At 45.1% G+C, this 13,176-nt stretch overlaps 1 protein-coding gene across 4 annotated transcripts in view; it reads right to left on the reverse strand.

Moving 5' to 3' along the window:
• Positions 1–579: 579 nt before the first annotated feature.
• The window catches only part of CLSPN (claspin), a 50,636-nt gene continuing 38,039 nt past the window's right edge, over positions 580–13,176 (reverse strand). For all 4 annotated transcript variants that reach the window (XM_060691424.2, XM_060691423.2, XM_060691426.2 and 1 more), the window contains exons 21-25: positions 10,433–10,563; positions 9,306–9,405; positions 7,562–7,644; positions 5,465–5,626; positions 580–1,263 (exon numbers count right to left, since the gene is read on the reverse strand). In XM_060691424.2, the coding sequence (XP_060547407.2) occupies positions 1,153–1,263; positions 5,465–5,626; positions 7,562–7,644; positions 9,306–9,405; positions 10,433–10,563 (587 nt within the window). In that variant the 3' untranslated portion in view covers positions 580–1,152. The remainder of the gene's footprint in view (positions 1,264–5,464; positions 5,627–7,561; positions 7,645–9,305; positions 9,406–10,432; positions 10,564–13,176) is intronic.

A 13,176-nucleotide genomic window follows, 5' to 3' on the forward strand; every position in this document is an offset into this window, starting at 1 on the left:
AAAACTCACTTCTGCAACAAGGAATGCATCCAAATCCTTTAGTCCAGCGGTCACCAACTGGTGGTCCGTGAGAAAATTTTGGTGATCCGTAAAAAAATTATTTGCATTTTTTTAATATTGCATTAAATCAGGGGTCCTCAAAGTACGGTCCCTGGGCTGGATATGTGCAATGAACATTTGTGTTGCTGCAGAGAGTCTCCTCCTTCGGGGTCTTTTTGTGTGGGTCGGAGGGGGGCAGAAATTCCAACTTGGGGTCTGCTTCAGTCTCCTGGTGTGGGGCTTTGGGTAAAGGCTGGAGGGAAGCGCCGCTGGTGGCAAGAAGCCGGAGGGCCTTGTTCCAGTGGGATTGTATCATGGCCTGGAACTGGCTGACCACCTCAGCCTGCTGAGCCTCCAGGCGCCGGTACCTGGCCTTGCACTCCTGCAGGTCTTCCCTCAGCATTCGTGACCAGAGGTTCTACTGTAGTTGTAAACGAGGCACATTTCACCCAGACTTCCTTTTCTCCCCATTTTGTATGCTTTAAAATGTGCATAAAGACAGGTATAATTTTTTTTAAAAAGCAGAGGCTGCCCTCCCTGTTTTGTTCTTGACACAAATTCAAGATCCTTGTTTATTTATAAAAAATTAAAATGCCAGGAGATGAAAGCACAGGGAACAACAACAAAGATACATATATATATACATTGCCGATATATATCCTGTTCTACAGTATCAATTTAGAAAAATTAAAACCTTGATTAAAAGTACATCAGAATTTTCCAAAATACCGAGGGGCAAAAAAGTTATATATACATATATACATACAGCCTCCGTAGTGATTTTAAAACACAGCCACCAGGATCCCGATGCTTCAAACTTGGCCCCAAAACAAAGCAGTTTTAGAATTTGACTTAGGTCGAGTAAAGTCCCAAAGAAAAAAGAATGAATTAAGAGAAATGCAGGCTCACTTAGTGCTTGAGTCGGTACTGTAATAACAGTTTCCTGTTTCCCAACTAATACCTGAGGATTGGGGAGGAATATTAATGCCGTGTGTTCTACAATGTAGGTATTGCCATCCAGCAGAGATTTGTGCATTGTCTTTACAGCTCTGCAAAATCCAAAATGTGGCTGAACGAGACCATGCAAACCGGCATTGTTTTTGTTTTTTGTTTTTACCTTTCCAAATACTGAAATATACTTCGGGTTTCTTGAACTGATGTACTGTCAAGTCGCAGGCGTTTAGGAGAAGGCATGGCGATAGGAGGCAGAGTTCTTCTCTTGACCTAGGAAACGGCAGAAAGTAGTTTAGTTCCAAAGATTTTCTAGATGACCAGAATCTCATTCATTCTCTTATTATTTATTCTATTTATATTTATATTTATATTATTATTATTATTATTATTATTATTATTATTATTTCTCTTTATTTATTATTATTTATTCTCTTATTATTATTATTCATTCATTATCTCCGGTAATATTACACTACTAACCAGAGCATACAAAACATTTGCTAGACCAATTCTCGAATACAGCTCATCTGTCTGGAACCCGCACTGCATATCGGACATTAATACAATTGAGAGAGTCCAGAGGTATTTCACAAGAAGAGTCGTCCACTCTTTTGCTCGTAACAAAATACCTTCTGCCACCAGACTTGAAGGTTTAGAAAATTTAGAACTACGCCGCCTTCAGTCTGACCTAAGTGTAGCTCATAAAATCATCTACTACCATGTCCTACCTGTCAGTGACTACTTCAGCTTCATCCACAACAATACACGAGCACACAATAGATACAAACTTAAAATGAACCACTCCAAACTTGATTGCAGAAAATAGGACTTCAGTAACAGAGGGGTCAATGCCTGGATTGCCTGGATTGAGACCTGATTCTGTGGTCTCATAACAAAACCCCTAAAACTTTAACCTAAAACTGTCTACTGTTGACCTCACCCCATTCCTAAGAAGTCTGTAAGGGCCGTGCATAAGAGCACCAGCGTGCCTACCGGCCCTGTCCTAATGTTCTCTTTAATTGTATTCATTTTATGTATTCAATTCATGCTTATACTTATATATATTATCTAATATGTACTCAACAAAATAAAAAAAAAAAATCAATCTGCTTGGACATGTTTCAGTCATTGGCTACCACAAAACAACCATGGTGTTCTCAGTTAAATTTCAATTTCAAATCTTTATTGTCGGCGCACAACATATGTACAATGAGATTGGCTGAGCTCCCTCAGTGCACCCCCCCAACATAATATAACTCACAGTGAAGACAGAAAATCCCTATCACAATAAAACATATTAACAAAACACCCCGTCCTATTGCACCAGTGTGAACATGTTACACATTGCACCAGCCCTGCAGTCCATCATACTACGTAGTTATGATGTTATTTCTTCATTCAGGAGTCTGACAGCCCACGGATAAAAACTGTTCTTCAGCCTGTTTGTGCGGCTGGCTCTGCTTCTATATCGCCTTCCCGATGGTAGGAGGATAAAGAAGTGGTGACCAGGGTGAGAGTCGTCTCCGAGAATTTTCCTCACTCTTCTGAGGCAGTGAGCCCTAGCAGTCTCATCTAGTGGTATCAGGGGGCAGCCCACGATGTTTTGTGCTGTGCTCACCACCCTCTGTAGCGGGGGTCTCCAACCTTGGCCACTTTGAGACTTGTGGACTTCAAGCCAGCAAAGCTGGCTGAGGAACTCTGGGAGCTGAAGTCCATAAATCTTCAAGTGGCCAAGGTTGGAGACCCCTGCTCTGTATTGTTTTTCAACTTATCCTTGAACTTTTTATTTGCTTCTGATCAGTTGACCAATTGCTCTCTCCAGTTCTGAATAACACCATCGAAGCCTAGACCAAGCCAAGTCCAAAAACGCCAGGGAATTTCTAGAAGCCTGGCGCTTTGACAAATTAGCCATCAACAGACACATAGATATAAACAATATCTTTTTACTATGCAAAAGAGACAATCAACAAGCCAAAAAGGGAACCAAAACACCTCCTCGCCTGTGATCAGCACCCAGATGAGCATAGATTAACTCCCAAGATTAATATCAGACCAACAAACAAGTAAACAATACCCCCAATTAAGGAATTGCCAAAGAAGCCAAAAATAAACAGCCCAACTAAAGAACCTCTAAGACCATCATGTTCAGAGCAAGCAACTAGAATACAAACTTAGAGCAAACCCCCATCCTTACTGACTTAGACGACTTTATTGTCATTTTGAATGTACTCTAATCGGCCTACATTAAAATGAAATTTTGTTGCATACAGCTCTCGAAGGTTCTTGACCAGAGGTGGTATTCAGCCGGTTCGCACCGGTTTGTGCGAACCGTTGGCGAAAATTTGGCCAAAGTCGCCAAACTGGTAGCAATGGCCGGCTGGCCACGCCCCCAAACCGGTCCCCCGCTCGCTATGTTCGTTGCTGCCATGTTCTTCGTGCACACGCATCCCAATGCCTTACAAGTCCAATAGGATGCGCATGCACGAAGAACATGGCAGTGATGGCAGCAGCTTTTTCCGTGACCTGATACTTTTTGGTGGCCTGCGGCCAGCCACTGCAAAACAGCTTCTTTGCCAGCCACTTTCCAGCAGCGGCAGCTGGCTGGGGGCCATGGAAAACTCGATCAGCTTGCCTTCCGGACTCCGCCGAAGGTAAGCAGCCTGAACAAAGAGGTGGTGGTGGGGGAGGAAGTGGGGCTAGGGCTGGGGCCGCTAAAGGAGGGGAAACGGGGGCAACTGGCAAAGGAAGGGCAGGGGTAGATAGGTGGAAATTTCAAAAATTTTCTACCTTTTCCTGTGGGCATGGCTAGGTGTGTGTGTATGTGTGTGTGTGTGTGTGTGTGTGTGTGTGTGTGTGATGTGACTGAGTGGGCGTGGGTGACGGCCATGCCCACTCAGTCACATGCCCAACCACCTAGCCACACCCACCAAATCAGTAGCGAAAATTTTTGAAACCCACCACTGGTCTCAACTCTAATATACACTATATAAACATGACAAAATAAATATAAAATTATGCATATAATAATAATAATAACTTTATTGTCATTGTACGTGTTTACACAGTATACCCATACAACGAAATTCATTTAACACCCAAAGACCAGGTCCAACACACATAACAATCCCCAAACACCCCCCCACCCACCACAATTTGCCACCCCTAAACCACCCAAACATCCACACAACAGACCAAGTAATGCTGTCCAACAGCTCACTGATGGTGGCCCTTTAGTTCATTGTTGAGTGCAATTGTAGCTCTGGGATAAAAACTATTCAGAAAACGTGTGGTCCGAGTTTTAATTGTTCTGCATCTTCTATATACCCACATATATTATATGACGCAGAGAAACAACACAGTTCTAGTTCGGATGTATACATGTACATGGCGAGAGAAACAAATCTTGCGAGTTTAACAGATGGATGGCCTAGGGCAGGGGTCTCCAACCTTAGGCAACTTTAAGACTTGTGGACTTCAGCTCAGAGTTGAAGTCCACAAGCCTGAAAGTTGCCAAGGTTGGAGACCCCTGCCCTAGGGAACGAGGCTGTTACAGAATCTGGTATTCTTGCTAGAAATACTTCAACACCTCCTCCCAGAGGGGAGCAACAGAAACAGACTGTGAAGTGGGTGTGGGGGGGGGGGGGGGAGATCTCTAACAATGCAGATTGTGTTACCCAGTCCTTACTGATTATGTTACCTACCGTATTGTTTGGAGTATAAGACGCACTTCCCCCCCCCCAAAAGGGGGTGAAAATTTAGGTGTGTCTTATACACCGAATGTAGTCCCACCCACCCACTGGCTCCCACCCTTTGGCCTCTGCCTCCCAGCAGTTACCTCCTTGCAAGCAAACAGCAAGAAGAAACAGCTCCTTTCAGCTTCAGCACAGCCCAATTAGCACAAGTTGATTGGATCGGCCTCCCGACTCTCAGCTGATCTGCTCTCAGCTGTTTTGCGCAGGGCTCTGCTGCTTGCTGCAAGGAGGTAAATTGCTGGGAGCAGATTTGTTTTTTCCTTGTGCTAATCAAGCTATGCTGAAAATGAAAATGAAAGTAAAGCAGGCTGTTTGCTGCAAGGAGGCAAAATTGCTCAGAGGCAGAGGCAGATTTCCTTTTCTTCTTTTCCTCACCAAAAAAGGTAGGTGCGTCTTATACTCAGGTGCGTCTTATATGGTAGTTTAGGTAACGAAACTTCTGCAAGAAAACAACCAAGCTCAGACAGCACCAAGGACCCCTCACTATTCAAGCCTAACATCACTGAAATAACTTTTCAGTGGCTGGCTGGGGAATTCTGGAAGTTGAAATCCAGACAGGCTAAAGTTGCTGAAGTTGAGAATCCCTGGCCTAGAGGGAGGGAGGTGAGGAAAATGGATAGATGGATTTCATAGAGGGATGGATGGACAGATATAGAATAAATAAGAACAAAATACATGTTAAGTAACAGATTTCCCCCTCAAATCAATCAGATTTTTACCTGGGGTTTGGCTTTCTCTTTCACGCCCTCGCTCTTAACTGGGGACACAGTCTGGAAGACAAAATTCCTTGAGTTCCTGGGGGCATTCGGGTTGAGATCAGACATGGCTGCCAATTTCTGCAAGACGGCTCTTGGTTGGTTCAGCAGAGATCCATTCCTCAGCTATCAATTGGGAGAAAAAAACGTTAGATCTAAGGCTCATATTCAAGCAACATGACCGCATATCATTTCAGCCTTCAGGAGCATGGAGAGTCCTCCTACTCCCATCTCATAGGAAGGGCAAATAAGGAAGAGCAGCACTTCAATTCATTTTTCTCTCTCTCCTAAGGTATGCAAGCCATAGTGGAAGCATATCAGGAACACACGAGCTGTGCAGCAGTGAAAGGGGGAGCAAGTCCATGGATACATTTAGCCTGGTTTGTCTACCCCAGAGGTCTCAAACTTGGCAACTTGTTAGCAGGAGAATTCTGGGAGTTGAAGTCCACAAGTCTTAAAAGTTGTCAAGTTTTGGGACCCCTGGTCTACTTGTTGTGGCCCACCAGTGGCCAGCAGAGCTGGCAGCAGTAGGACAGTGAGGAGGTTGGGGAGGAACTTGGGCCAGTCCTGGGGGCTAGGGAAAGGTCGGACAAGGGCTCTGCGTCGGAGGCAGAGAGGGAGCAAGACAGCAGCGAGGCAGAGGAACACCTGGAGCCCGTTCCCAGTGTGCGCATGGACAGAGCTGCCAGAAGACAAGAACAATTAATAAAGCAGGGTCGACTCAGGAGTAAGGCCACACCTTGGAGATAATTGGCCCCTCCCATAGGACATAAAAGAGGAGCAAACGGGATGTGGGCTTTTGCAGGAAACAATTCATTTGTTCTGTGACTCTGAGAAACTCTGTGCCAAGTTTTGCCTTGTACTGTGGTTGGGAACAAATTAACCTGGCAGCTTGCCAAACAAGATAAGGTCTGCGTTGAGAAATATTCCTTTTCAAAACTGTTTGAACAAACCTTGCTGACTGTGAATGAACGTAATTCGCAGTTATGTAAATAAAAGAGGTTTTGCCAGGACCAATTCCAGCCTCCTGCTTAAGGGAGCCTAGGTCAGAACACTACCCTAACTAGTGGCATTTCTCCAAGGAGTTGCTCTCAGTGAGAGATTCTGCAACTGGAAAAAAACGGGGTTGAACCTGGGATATTTTTCATGGGGAAGCACAAGGCTCAGCCATTAGATCAGAGGTCTTCATACTTGGCAGCTTTATGACTTGTGGACTTCAACTCTCAGAATTCTCCAGTCAGCATAGCTGAGAGTGAAGTCCAAAAGTCTTAAAGCTGCCAAGTTTGAAGACCTCTGCATTAGATACACAAGCTTCCCCATGCAATCAAGGCCCTCTGTGACAGCCCAACCTCTGGGGGAAATCTGCTATTTATTGTTGTGGTTCGCTCAGCAGCCTGCGAAGCGATGAGGCTGAGGAAGAACATGGGCCAGTCCTGGAGGCTGGGGAAGGCCCGGATGAGGTTTCTAAGTCGGAGGCAGAGATGGGGACACTCCCCATCAGGGAGTGATGTGCAGACTCCGGAGCCTCCAAAGGCTGACAGTAGAGAGGCAGAGAAACAGGAGGAGCCTATTCCTAGTGCACATATGAGAAGAGCTGCCAGAAGGCAAGAACAGCTACAGAAAAGAGGATGACTCGGGAGTAGGGCCAAGAGATGATTGGCCCCTCCCATAAGGCTTAAAAGACCAGCAACGGCTCTTGGGCTCTTTGCCGGAAAATAACGTTGATAGTCTTGCTGCACTTATCTCTTGTTGGTGTCTTCTTTTGAACTTTTGCCAAGAGAAGCCTTTGCCAGTTTGTCTAATTATACCAAGATTGGTGATTAGACTGAAGAATTTGTGTTATGAAGAGTTTGTTTTGATTTAGTTTGGACTACGCTGAGAATGAGTTAATTCTCAGCTGTTCTAATAAAGTCTGTTTGTTTTGCGTCGATTACTACCTACTTGGGCCTGGGTCACAACATTTATTACCAGAGAAAGGAAGCCCACCTCTGTTATTAAGAAAGCTTTCTACTGGCGATATAAATTTAAACAAGGAACCGTCCATCCTCCGATGATACTAACCTGTGGTTTGCTGCCGGGCTGGAAACTTTCAAATGGATTTCTGGGTAGTGATTTAATTTCCTGAACAGCTACTGCAGAGGGTGCTAGGAGGGTGAAGTAAAAAAAAAAAAACAGAGAAAGAGAGAGAGACAAAGGAAAGCTTTTCAAAAGGCAAACCAACAACAGGAAAAGTTGCATTGTCTGCTTCTTCGGCCATTCACGCAGTGTAGAAGCAGAGAAATTTCACATATGGAGAAACTGTTTCCCATGTGGGCACTCAGAGGTCAGGACAGCCAAATCCAAGGACAACCTGGATTTGGAAATCCTCCTCGACCATTTCAGAGTTTTGAGGACAGTATCCCTGCAGTCACATGACCACATTTTTGACAGTTTTGCTGAAAACCAGCATTTTACTTACAGTTTTCAGCAAAACTGTGGCATAGTGAATCACTGGTTTTCTTTAAAACCACCGTATTTGCTAAATAACTGTGACAAAAACAGTTGTAAAATTGGGCCGGTCACAGGGGTGACCTGATTTATGACCGTCATGACTTATGACTGTGATGGGCAGGCTCCATTATAGCTATAACCTGGAGTTTACCTATAAAATATTTTATTTTAAGACCTTTTACGGAGACCACTTTTAAAGAAGCGGGCAGCAACTTTGGGGGGTGTGGGTGTGGGTGTGTAAAACGTCTTTGGACAGCGCTGGCTCTTCAGCTTTGAAACGGAGATGAGCACTGCCCCCTAGGATCAGGAACAACTAGCACATATGTGTGGGGGAACCTTTACCTTTATTTTATTAACCTATGTCACTTTTTAACCTAGGAATATTTAAAATGATTTAATGACTTTTGATGGCTGTTCTTAACTTTGGGGGAGGGAAGTTAGGGATACAGAGAAAAGGGCAATGGTACAAAATTAGCAAGGATGAATCACATTTATTTGGCTGGCACACACAAGTTGTTTTAAAACCCAAAAGAAAACCAACATTTCTTATCTGTGTGTCTCTCCCCCACTCCCCCAAAATATGTGTGACTCAGCCTTACTAATTTTAGATAGTTGGCCAAGAGAGAGAGGGAGAGTTCAGGGTTGTTGATTTTTCTTAAAACTATGGTAAGCTTACTAAAGTTGCCTTAATTTTGATTTGTTTCCTGGATCTCCAAAATCATCTCTTTCACTCAAATTTTTGACCAGCCCAATGTAGTGTTCCTATCTGTCTAATTTATTTTATCAATTAATTAATCACCCATTTCTAGGAGATTAGAGGGCAATCTCAAAATATTTTCCCATGATAGTGTTGATTCAGTGGAACTTTCTGACTCCCAAGAATCTAGTCAGCTCCTACCTTGTTATGTGTCAAGGGCACATTTGACTTACTGGTTTCTCCTTCAATTTTTATTTTTTTTAATTAGTTATATTATTATTTCCCCCATGTTTCAATTAACATCTTTTGTTTTGTGTTTGATATTATAATCTGCTAGGAATCTCTCAAATATGGCAGGTTAAAAAAAAAAACAACTCAAATCAATCAACAAAATGGTAATTAGAATATAGCAATGTTTTTTTTTTGCTAGTGCACAATTGAAATTCAGTGATAAGGAAGATCCAGGGAGCATAAAGAGATGGATCAAACGCATGGATTGCCTGCCTTGATTTTTTTTTAAAAAACAGCCAGTTTGAAAAAATAATAATAATAACAGAATATAGTCCTTCCTTCTTAAGGTGTAAACTCCACCATTCATAAAGGGGGAAAGAAGGATACCTTTCTTTTGTAATGACTTGTTGGTGTACTTTTTGGCCAGTCTCATGAACTGGCTATCCTCATCCACATCCTCCTCCTTCTCCTCCTCTCCTTTCGTAGACTGTGAATAAGCAGAACTTGCATTAGGCAAAGTAGCAAGAGACAGAAAAAAATTCTATGTTGAACAAAATCACCGTCTACTAGTCCAGGGGTCTCCAACCTTGGCAACTTTAAGCCTGGTGGACTTCAATTCCCAGAATTCCCCAGCCAGCAAAGCATGGCTGGCTGAGGAATTCTGGGAATTGAAGTCCAGAAGTCTTAAAGTTGCCAAGGTTGGAGACTCCTGAACTAGACCATAAGGGGAAGCTTGATATACTACTATATCCTCCAATTTACCTGCACCACAACCCTGTAAGGTAATTTGGCTGAGTGCCCAAATCATCTGCTAAACTTTCATGGCTGACGTCAACTTGGACCTCCCCAGTTCCCAGGTCCAGCCTGAGTCTCAAAGGCTGCATTTTTTCCTCTCTCCCAAGAGGAGAAAATGCACTATTCCTGCAAGAATAGTCAGCCGCTGGAGAGTAGATCCAGATATTAAAAAAAATATTAGTGCCATCATTTCTTTCTTTCTTCTGGACATCCCACACCTTGATACTCTCTTTCCTCTGTTCCTCTCATGTGACAGACTGCTGGGGAAGAAACGGTTTTTTTCCAGTGGTGAAATTATTATTTTTTTTACTACCGGTTCTGTGGGTGTGGCTTGGTGTGCGTGGCAGGGGAAGGATACTGTGCGTGGCAGGGGAAGGATACTGTAAAATCTCCATTCCTACCCCACTCCAGGGGAAGGATACTGCAAAATCCCCATTCCCTCCCCACTCCTGGGGGAAGGATATTGCAAAATCCCCATTCCCACCCCACTCTGGGGCCAGCCAGAGGTGGCATTTGCCGGTTCTCCAAACTGCTCAAAATTTCCGCTACCGCTTCTCCAGAATCTGTCAGAACCTGCTGGATTTCACCCCTGGTCTTAAGTGTGAAAAACGGTCATCAGTTGCCTTTTTGAGTGCCGTGGTAACTTCACACAGTCACAATGAACAGTTGTAAGTCGAGGACTACCTGTACAATACATGAATTGGTACCATGCTGGTTACCTGTTCCCGAAACCACTGTTCTCGTTCAAAGCGCTCCTTCCTCCACTTGGCCTCTGTCTCTTCCAGGTGATTTTCATTCTCATCCCCACTGTCCGCTTCCCTGTGAAAATCCTCTCCCTCGGGAAGGTCATCTGAGAATGCAACACACAAAAGGACAATAAATAAATAAGCTTCTTGCCCCCCTCTAAGTCTCAGTCTTCGTTTTAGAAGAAAAAGGGTCATTTGCAGTGGTGAAATCCAATTCTTTTTACTACCGGTTCTGTGGGCGGGGCTTGGTGGGTGTGGTGTGGCTTGGTGGGCGTGGCAGGGGAAGGATATTGCAAAATCTCCATTCCCACCCCACTCTGGGGCCAGCCAGAGGTGGTATTTGCTGGTTCTCTGAACTACTCAAAATTTCTGCTACCGGTTCTCCAGAACCTGTCAGAACCTGGTAGATTTCACCTCCGGTCATTTGAGAAAAAGCATCTGGACTCAGAGTAGGCATGAGATCTGTGACCAGGGCAAAGTGGTAATGGATATAGAGTGAAAAAAGGGGGGAAAATGTCGGGGCAGACAGGAGATGTTAAAATGAAAATCCCTTTCAAAATTTAACATTTAACTTCCCTTAGAATTTCCAAACAAAATATTAACGTTATGGCAGAAGATTGAAAGCTGATCCCGACTAAACAGTGGGCATACAGACCAGGGGTCCCCAACCTTTTGGACCTCAGGGACCACTAAATTCATAATTTTAAATCCCACGGACCACTAATATGATCTGCCTAATGACCAGCTGGGTGGGCATGGCTAGGTGGTCATGTGACTGGGTGGGCATGGCCAACTCAATGTCATTCACGTCAAGGGGTGCCTTGCCGGCCTTTACTCGCCCTTCCCCTCCCAGCCCCTTCTTACCTGCCCCCCCCCGGCGCCTTAGTGCCCCAACAGGAAGCAGTTGTTGGAGCTAAGCAACCACCGCGAGAAAGAGTTGGCAAAACAGCTCAGTTCGAATTGGATCTGACCGAGAAGGAGGCTCAGCAGAAGCACCTCACTGAGGATTACAAGCATAGGCTTTCCAAGCAGAGGGAAGACCTGTGAAAGTGCAAGGCCAGGTATTGGCGCCTGGAGGCTCAGCGGGCTGAGATGGTCAGCCAGTTCCAAGCCAGTTCTCCCACTGGAAGAAGGCCTTCCGGCTCTTCGCCACCAGTGACGCTTCCCTCCAGCCTTCACCCAAAGCCCTGCACCAGGAGGCTGAAGCAGACCCTGTTGGAATTTCTGCCCCCCTCACACCCGCACAAAAAGACCCCAAAGAGGAGACTCTGCAGCAACACAAACATTCATTGCACGTATCCAGCCCCATTTGCCCCATGTTATGACCTTTCTTGCCACAATTGTTAAGCGAATCACTGCAGTTTTTAACACGGTGAAGTGAATCTGGCTTCCCCGTTGACTTTGCTTCTCAGAAGGTCACAAAAGGGGATCACGTGACTCCAGGACATTGCAAGTGTCATAAATACATGCCTGTTGCCAAGAGGCCGAATTTTGATTAAGTGACCGTGGGAATGCTGCAAGCATCATAAGGGTGAAGAATGGTCATAAGTCATTTATTTCAGTTCTACTGTAACTTCAAACGGTCATTAAACGAAAGGTTGTAAGTGGAGGACGACCTATATCTCCTTTCTCTTACTCAGAAAACCTAATCAATATGACATTAAGCCAGGCTCTCTCCGAAGGGAAGTCTTCCAGATGTGTTCAGATCACTCTTTCTAGAACTCAGAATTCTGGAAGCTGTAGTCCCAACTCATCTGAATGGTTCTGGACTCCACATGAGGCCATATTTTCATGGCCTTCTAGAGCCCTTGAGATTTCCTAGGACTCCAAAACCTGTGGCCAAGACCTGCCTCTCCTCCTTTCCCAAGAAAGTATAGACCCGTGATGGCGAACCTATGGCACGCGTGCCACAGGTGGCACCTGGAGCCGTATCTGTGGGCATGCGAGCATTGCCCTAGCTCAGCTCCAGCATCCATGCGCGTGCCAGCCAGCTGATTTTCTAGCCTTCCGGGCCCACCGGAAGTCAGGAAACTTGAGGGGAGTGGGGAAGGCTGTTTTCGTCCTCCCCAGGCTCCAAGAAAGCCGCTGGAGCTTGGGGAGGGCGAATAATGGGCCTACCAAGCCCAGTGGGCCATTGCATGCCAAAAGTGGGGGGAGTGCAGGGAGGGGGGGTTGCGGGTGCACGCACGGGGGCGGGGCGCATTGAATTATGCGTGTGGGCACGCGCGATCCCCTGCACTCCCCCCGCTTTTGGCACGCAACAGCAAAATGGTTAGCCATCACTGGTACAGACTCTTGAAATGTGGTATTTCAAAAGGAACCTTTTCTTGAGAAAAAGTGATAGTAGGACAGGCAAAGCAGACTCTAAATTCCCTGCCAAACGACACAGTTAGAAATAGGGCTTTAGAATCCCTCCCTCCCATCCGAATGTAGATTCAGCCAATCCACAGGTGTGAAGATGTTATTGTAACAGCCGTCCTGAGAAACAGATAAAGGATCCGTTCCCATAGTCTTCTTCCACTTTTCAACAAACTGAAACAATCCACATGGCCCTCCCTCCTTATTACACCTCTCCAAAAGGTGAGAATACTGCAGGGCGCTTAGGCACCAGGAAAAAGCTTATAAAATACAGCTTATCCCCATGCTCCTCACTCCCTCCGTTTGAATGGCAGTATCACGTTAGATATCTGACACCTGTGAATACGACATATGTATAT

This window comes from Pantherophis guttatus, chromosome 10 (genome assembly GCF_059756535.1).
Source record: "Pantherophis guttatus breed Tessera chromosome 10, ASM5975653v1, whole genome shotgun sequence".
Classification (NCBI taxonomy): Eukaryota; Metazoa; Chordata; class Lepidosauria; order Squamata; family Colubridae; genus Pantherophis; species Pantherophis guttatus.